The sequence below is a fragment of the Humulus lupulus genome, chromosome X (genome assembly GCF_963169125.1).
Source record: "Humulus lupulus chromosome X, drHumLupu1.1, whole genome shotgun sequence".
Classification (NCBI taxonomy): Eukaryota; Viridiplantae; Streptophyta; class Magnoliopsida; order Rosales; family Cannabaceae; genus Humulus; species Humulus lupulus.
This window is the reverse complement of record NC_084802.1, coordinates 223,894,427-223,903,159: the sequence shown is the minus strand read 5'-3', so window position 1 is coordinate 223,903,159 and position 8,733 is coordinate 223,894,427. Positions and strand designations below refer to the sequence as shown.

The following is an 8,733-nucleotide window of genomic DNA, read 5'->3' as shown; positions in this document are numbered from 1 at the left end:
TGTGTACTTACGACAAGTGGAATGAAACATCTCTATAAAGTAGAAGGTTGGTAACTCAAACTTCCACAATCTTGGACAAGAGTTCACGTGTAGAAAAGTGTTTGGAAGCATGTCATTTTGGCATTTTGTCTATTGGCTTTGGCTAACATAGGTTGGAGCCATATAATGAGACAAGTGTCAATAAATGCCTCAGCGCTGCATCAGTGGTTACTTGTGAATGACTCATTCACGTACAGCCAAGTACCTAAGTCAATCTAGTTAAACATTGGTTTTACTTTCAAGTTCAAAAATGCTAATCAATATAACATGAAACTCTCTTCACATTTTAAATTGTATATTAAAACAATAAAAATATAAAAACAAAGAGTGAAACAACACCACTTCTTACAATATAGTATTTACCAGGGCCAAAAAAAAAAAACACTGTATTACAGCCAACCTTAACCGTGGGAGATGTGATTTAGACCTACAAATCCAGATCAGAACTGACGGTCATTAATAGTAGTTAAGAGGTTCTCCATTGCAGTTCAATTTGTATCCTTCCATTCTTGGAATCAATGAGATGGTACTTCTCATTAATTCTTCTATTGCTAACCACATCAGCTAGTTTTATATCCACATACCCCAGAACTTCCTGGTTGAAAAAATATATATAATTTTAATATGTGACTTCTCAATGTATACTATATGAATAACACTGTATTTCTAATATTTAGCTCTAAGACCACAATATCGTAAAAACATGGATGAGTAACCTTGGGATGCAGCAAGCCCATTCTTGAAGAAACACTAACAACTTCCACATAAAGCTTATCATTGGTAGGAGGTTCATCCAGCGTAAATGAAAATTCTTCATCCCATCTTGGATCCCGGTTCTTCTTCACATGCTACATTATCATAAAACATGATGCCAGTCAAAATAACATGAAACTCAGTTCAAAACAATGGTAGTGCCACATTCGATTCAAGAAAACTTGTCACCATTGCATAAGCTTATATAAATATTTATAGAGAACAACTTCACAGTGGATTTCAAATATATACTGAACGTGGCAAACTATCATTTGGTCTCAGATAAGTTGCTCCTGAAGTTGAGGTTAATACCATAATATCTGAATTGCAACATATAGCTAATTACAACAAAACCACCATAATATCTACATTATATATATGTATATAATGACCTGAGTATTACAAGTAACAAACTACCTTTGTTTTTTTCTCCTCGCCTCTGAAAAGCAATCTGACATATGGATTGGTGTGGTACTTTCCTTCTACATCTTCAGCTTCGTGAATTATAATTACAAGTAAACCACCACCTGCAGGTGTTCCTTCAGGAGCCTTTTGTACCGCATTTGAATCTTCAACATTATCAGGTATTTCATCTTCCTTGAAAGGTTTGTATGTCAACTCCAACACAATCTGCCCACGAGATTTCTCATTCTGAGCATCATCTTCGTTCATGTTTTTGAGTAGTTCTAGTGTGAGAACCTTAGACTCATCGGGTGTGAGGTCTTTCAAAGCAACGGTATTCAAACCCATCTTATCGTGCTTGCCAACCTTAAAATTAGAAAATATAAAGAGGTGAATTAGATACATAACATCAGTTAACACAACCAGTATTGCTAGCAAGTGTTATCTGAGAAGGCAAATTACATTTCTGGCCATGCCGGCATTCACATATCCAAACAATACAAACAAGAAAAATCTCACAAATAATTTACCTGTTCCCAGTCATAAACCATTATCTCTAATGCTTGAGTTTGGGGGTCTTTGATAACCATGTTAAATTCCTCGTTCCATTCGGGATTCAAATTTTTATGCTTCACCGTTGTTTTCTTTGAAGGAAGCATGTCCTCAGTTAACTTAAGTTTAACATAAGGATCTGCTCCACCCATAAAATCTTTCTTTTTAAGTTTCAAGGCCCTCACCACTTTTACATTCAGAATTCCAACAGGTCTCCTCGAAGCTCTGCCAAAATTAAGCAACACCATCAAATTATAGCAATAGGCCTATGGTATGGAATTTTTATGATATAATCAGGGGGAACAAATTTTACTTTGTTGGATCCATAATTTGTACTTCTAGAGATTTGGGCCATAAATACATGTTTGCAACTTGATCTTTAATCATTTCCTGAGGCAGAAAATAATAATAAAAGAAATAGTATCAAGGAACAAAAGGAAACATCTCTGAATAATAAAAAAAAGATAAGTTAAAACTGCAAGCAATATTCATTTAGTTACTATATTAGGATTAATATGTACTCTCAGAAAATTATGTTTGTCTATAAGATGGATGCATGTATTTATGTGTTTATTCAACTAAGCCTCAATCAACGAAACTTAAACGAGTACTCTACCTGGACAAACCCATATAGGCCAGGAATGGACATAGCATCAGCACCAAGTACTTTTAATCCAAAGTCAACATGTGGCTGCAAAAAACATTAGAGACAATAATGAATGGAGGAAATAAAGATTTTTTTTAAGACAAGACCTAAAAGAGTGCCACATAATATAAATAAATAAACAAATAAATAAGAGTGCCATCAAATTATAGAACTCAAAACTGATTCTGTATATCCAACCTCTCCTCGAATGATTAGTTGCAGTGAGAAATAACTAGACTCGTAATAGAAAGAGGCCATATGAATCACAATACTGATATGAAAATTTACCAAGAAGATTTTTATACTTCAAGAATTCAACAACTGAGCCCCAAAATTTAGTCTAATGTATCATCAGAGACAGCACAATTCTTAAGACTACAAAGTAAAAAAAAAGCCCTTCTGTCCAATGATCAGCCATATACCATCAGTAAGATATGTAGATCCATACCTTCTCCATAAGGGAAACAAGTATTTTTGCAAAACAAGGAAATTCTGGAACCAAAGGCTTCAGGGTAATACGTGGATGAACAAATACTTGCAGATCAATAACCTAGAACATTGAGAAGAATCGGTAATTTAGTATTCTAAAATGTTGAATCCAGAGCAACATTTGCTTGATCATAATAAATAGGATATTTTTTTTCACTTTACCAACTATCAAACAAATACCTGAACTGTGGCTCTCAAACCAAACGCTTTAACTGCAACCATAATGTTAGGATTTCCAGCCCATCTTAATGCTGGTTCCATTATCAACTCCTTTTCATCAGTTACATACACTTTCATTCCTGGTATAGGGAGACCAAGAATGAGCATTGCCACAATCAGCAATATGAAATTAAAACAATGGAAAATGCAGAAAATACATAGTTATGTCTATCAAAAATCACCAAAAACAACAAGAAGATATATAATAAACCTGCAGGGCTCAAAAACAGGCTCCAAAGTTTATCACATTAGGCACCACTTGACTCTAGCTCAAGTGGTTAGGTGTGTGTTGTTTAAGGGGTCAGTAGTTCAAATCTCAGCAGGTATTTAACAAATATTGGGATTGGGTAACTATTTATTGGTTCTTGTGTGTGTAAGTATACCACATACAGCAGAGCATAGAGTAGAGGCAAATTCACAAAAAAGCAAAATCTTTAAAATCCGGAAGAAAATAATGCTCAAGAAGAAATACTTGCCCAAGGAAGCATCATTACTCAAATGAGGAGGACATCTTATATTTTTAATAACTTTTAGTTTGAAACCACAAGTATTAACTCCGTCTATTAATATGTTCTTATTAAAACTTCGATAAATAAAATCACATAAACAAGAGACTATGGAGGTCACCATGTATCTATTCACACCTAAGCTTATGAACGTGACTAGTCATAAACTTCCTTTTAATATGGTATGATTTCTTTCACCATAATTTGATTGGTTAAATGAAATGTCCGAAATTTGTTGACTAGCATTTAAACTTACTTTCGGTTTACTTGTGTCTGTGAGTCAGTGCTAGAAGTTTGGATTCTAACCTTGAAATGTAGGAGCTAGGGAGCCCAAGGTAAACGCCTCAAAATCAACAGAATCAATTTTGTATTTAGGAATCTGCTCAGCAATAATGGGATTAGCTATAGTCAGCACAGTTTTGCAGATGGCCTGAAACATACAATATAGGGGGGAGAAAGGGAAAAGAATAAAGTGTCTGTCAATACTCCCAAAAAAAAAAATATGCAAAATGCAACAAAATGAAACCTATACTTCATACCTTGTCCAGATAAGGCCACATGATTTCAATGAATCTGTTGAGCCAGTCAACCTTCACAGAAACAAACTTATTAGAACCTTAATATATGAGTATGGGAAAATAAGAATTTTAAAATATTATCTTACATACGCGATCATAATCAGGCATTTTAAGCCACAGTGGTATCTCTGAAAGTAACCCTTGAAAAGTTTTAGAATCTTGCTCCACCAGAGGCTGAATAACGGGATCCAGGCACATAAATGACAATAAACATAATCAAAATGCTATCAATATCTTAGTAGGTTTTTCAGTTCCAAGATAGACTTAGTTATATAAAAGATCTAACAATCCTGCCAACAATAGTAGCCAGCCTAAGTCCTAAATTTTGAAAAATTGATCAAGTAAATGGCATTATAGCAAGACCAATTGAGGTAAACCATGAGTGAACTTTATGTAAAGCTAATAGAATCTATGAATTCAAACTGACTGATCAAAAATACCATCCAAATGACTGAAAAGATACAAGAAATGGACAAATATCCTAAAGAGTGTCTTCTTGATCGAGATTAACAAGCTCTCGCAGCTTCTTATTTTAGTTATTTCAATTTTGACCACTGCCACTGCGGCACATCACCAAAATCGACAAGATTCTGGTACGAGCATACACGGATACAAGTACATGAAGGGCATAATTGAGACAAACTGAAAGAGAACCTATTAACTCAACTGATTAACCAAAAGTACCATCCAAATGACCGTAAATACAAGCAATGGACAAACACCCTAAAGGGTCTTCTTAAACAAGCTTAACAAACATGAGCAACTATTCTAGTACGAGCATACAAGTGCATAATTCAGAAAGAAAAAAAAAACGTTCACACAAGTGGAGAAGACTAAATAAAGGAAAGAGTGTGACAGACCTTGACATCAGTTGGCTGAAAGTATATGAAAAAGTAGTAGCCGATCACAAGCCCAATTGAAGTTCCCACTCCAAAACCACAAATACCCGCCATAACACTCAAAATACCCATCTCGGATCTTCAATCTTCTAAAAAAAATAAAAAAAAATAGAGTACAAAAAGCAAAGAAGAAAAATATATCAAACAACCAGAGAAAATGAAAAACTCCTTTAACAGTCACTTTGCTGGTTCTGAGAGTAAACCCTGAATACTCAAAATCAAACCTATAAAAATCAACGAAGCAGATAAGACAACCCACAAATATTTTTTTCCTTAGCAGAAAGATAAAGTGCATTGAATGAGGCAATTAAAATCTTGGTGGCCAAGGTTTTTGTCATGAATGAGAAACGATCACTAAATTCACAGTACAGAAAAACGGGTTTGAAAGGAAAGTTTAGAATGTTGTGAGGGCACTAAGTGTCGGTAACGTCTACGTGGTTTTTAATTGGCAATGTTTTTTTTTTTTTGAAATATTATTATTTTACAATAAGGGAGGGAAGGGAGATAGAACGACCAATAAAAAATTTCTGTTGATTTTTATTTAATTTTTGTTTTCAGTGGATGTAATAATACTTGCCAGATTTTGGGATAACAATAAATAATAATATTAATTGAATTAAAAAGGTGTAAAGGAAAACAACAATTCGTTTCTTCTATTTTGGCTTTATTTAACTTTTTTTTTTGGAACCCTTTCTTTCTTGTGTACGCTTTCATTTTCTGCCAGCTACAGTTTTAAAAAATTTATGAAATAAAAATACAAACATGATAATAAAGAGGGGTTTTTTTTCTTTCCGTCTCTTTGTTTTGGTTAAAACATAGTTAGTAGTAAATGAAGTCAAACTAACAAGGACCACCTCTACTTAATTGCATAGTTTGACCTAAAAACAGTTAAGGTTCAAAGTTGGTTTGTTATACTGTTATTTGAATGAAGATGGTATTTGTCAAGAGGTTAGGGTCTTCACCTAAAAAGTTTCAGATGTCACAACAATTATTTAGCTTTTTTTTTCCTAAAGAAAGGGAACAATCATATAGTGACACACCATCATTTATTTTTTAACATAACTGAGGATTAGTTAAAAATTTGGGGTTATAAATCTAAGATTATGGCACACATTGCATTATATTTTTGGCCAATCAAAATCAACCCTTTTGGTCAATCTTTTTGAGTTGTTGATTAAGAGAGAATATTGCTTTAAAGATTAATCTTGGTGCCAAATACCTGGCAAATATAATAATCGGAGAACAAAAAAAGGCTAAAGATTCCAGAATGAGGACATAATTACCTTCTCTTTGTTAAGATAATGAAGAAAGGCAGTGCACTTCTAATTGGACCCCATTAATGGGTCTATTGTGATTAATCGTATTAATGCATAGGCCCAAACCCATAATGAATTGGAAACGTCAACATCAAGTATTAGTTTGTGTTAGATATTTGAGGAACACAAAGGTACCTTCCCCTTTGACTGAAGAAAACACAAAGTAAAAGCCTAGGGTTTGAATCCTTCTATGCAATGATAAGAGACGTACCGACGTATATGTTACTTGCCCATCCCCATTTTCCATCATCTATTCCAACATGTTCCATAATCCATTGATAAGCCACACATAAGTAAGTTGAGATACGATTAGATGGTGTTTAATTTGGATTAGAAGGGTGATGTGAATAGTAATTAAATTAAATAAAAATGAGGGGTTTTTACATATGTAGATAACTAATGTAACAATATTACAAATTAATGACAAAGATTGGTAGAGTTTTTGTTAGAAATGCCTATAAGTAGTTACAAAAATTGAAAGGAAGATGGGGACGAATGATAATTAAAGTTTTTGGAGGAACTTTGGCAACTTAAGATACCTCCAAAAGCTAAGAATATGAAATGGTGGGTTGTTACTTGTTGTATTTCTACTCGGACTTAGTTACATTTGAAACAAGTGTCAATAGAAGCCACTTGCCGGATGTGTATTTTGAAGGAAGAAACAATTCTACATTTATTAGTTAAATGTCCTATTGTGGAGAGCTGAGTGGACAGAGCTTGGGGGCCAGTTGGCTCAGGTGTTTCAGGAAGGGTTGAAGGAGATTGTTGACCACCGATTTGGCCAACGACAAATAGTCAAATAAACGATATGAAATAAGAGCTGAACTTAAGAATATAAATACGACACAAATGATTTTATAGTGGTTCGGCCCCAGAGATTGGTAATAACCTACATCCACTTATACTTTTATTATTGTAGTAAAATTCTCAAAGCCACAATCAGATGAGCCTATGTCAACTGAGTTTCGCAAGCTTGAGAGAGTACATGAATCGATGTATAAAAGTATGAACACACCTAGCTTTTTGTTTGGAGTTTCAGAGTATAATGACAGCTTACAACCTAGAGAATTATAACTTAGAAAATAATGATCCGCTAAGCCCTCTATTTATAGGAATATGTAATGACTCAACTAATTCTAAGACTTTGGACCATTAAAACTACTATACATAGACACTATTCTTAAGGAAACATACATATGAAACATTCATAACTTTATTAAAAATTATAAAGTAAAAGTTGAAATATATATAAATGCGGGGTATGAGATCCCATTGTTTGAAAATAAAACATAACTTAAATCTTGAATAAATTTTTTACAAAACCAAGTGCGAAAAATACATAGAAACATAATAAAAGACTGAAACAACGTCGTCCTCGAATTGTTCACGTAGTCCACCGAATCCATTCTTCCTCAATACACAATCCCAAGCTGCTAAGAATTTTTCCGCCGCCATAACTATTTTCCTGCATACATAAAAATAAATGAATGAGCCTAATGCCCAGCAAGGAAAATCTACTAAAAGCATAAAACATAAACATATGACTATAAAGATGTATACCATATAGGACTGCAATATTAATGGTTATTATGACATGTGATAAATCATCTACGTCCCCTGTCTAATATTTGAGGTAGGTTAGATCACATGATAGTATATGATAACCCATCTAGGTAATCTGTCTAATATTTGAGGTAGGGTAAATCATAACTCTAAACATGAAAATGATAAACACTAGGGCTTGCTAACTAAGCAACTATGAGCCCTAGGTAAAAAAAAACATAACATACATAAAATTATCATAACATATTATACATAACACATAACACATAAGCATATAGAAACTATCCTATTTTCCTTACCAATACCGGGATGTGAGAACAAGTACGAGATTTTGGAACGCTCCTAAAACCAACAAGAAGAATGTAAGTATTCTAAAGAAAAGAGATGATGACAAGAGGACTAAACCACCGAGAAGAAACTTACCGAAAGGAAACCTTAAATTCAAAGAACTTTGTTACACCCAGATTTCGAGACCTGAGATTGTGACCTCAAAAGCTAGACTCGTCAAGTATGAGCTCGAGATATATAAAACACATGTTTAAGGTTAAACCTCCGAGGCAAGATGGCAATCTCGAAGACATGTAACCTCGAGATTCTTTCCAGGCTCGAAAGGCATAGCATCGGGATACATTCGTTACCGAGTGCCTTCAGATCGAATAGTCCGAGCTTAAAGAGTGTAGGCTCGAATCATGACAGCCTCGATAGAAATTATATGCTCTGAGCTAGTCTTGGAATAAGATGGCCAGTTCGTAACCTGTCTGTAAACCTTGA

General features: G+C 34.1%; 1 protein-coding gene across 4 annotated transcripts; it reads right to left on the bottom strand.

Annotated features, from left to right (window-relative positions):
* Positions 1–302: 302 nt before the first annotated feature.
* LOC133807100 (synaptotagmin-2-like) lies at positions 303–5,513 on the bottom strand. 4 transcript variants are annotated; one of them, XM_062245251.1, is made up of 13 exons: positions 5,308–5,511; positions 5,045–5,172; positions 4,275–4,358; positions 4,146–4,196; positions 3,913–4,036; positions 3,062–3,180; positions 2,841–2,942; positions 2,363–2,437; positions 2,060–2,136; positions 1,725–1,971; positions 1,210–1,560; positions 756–887; positions 303–634 (listed from the first exon to the last, which is right to left on the bottom strand). In XM_062245251.1, the coding sequence occupies exons 2-13, from the start codon at positions 5,153–5,155 to the stop codon at positions 506–508; spliced, it is 1,602 nt and encodes a 533-aa protein (XP_062101235.1). In that variant the 5' UTR covers positions 5,156–5,172; positions 5,308–5,511; the 3' UTR covers positions 303–505. The 4 variants fall into 4 exon arrangements, with proteins under 4 accessions (XP_062101235.1, XP_062101237.1, XP_062101236.1 ...); XM_062245253.1 differs by having other exon boundaries at positions 5,045–5,169; XM_062245252.1 differs by having other exon boundaries at positions 5,343–5,511.
* Positions 5,514–8,733: the final 3,220 nt, after the last annotated feature.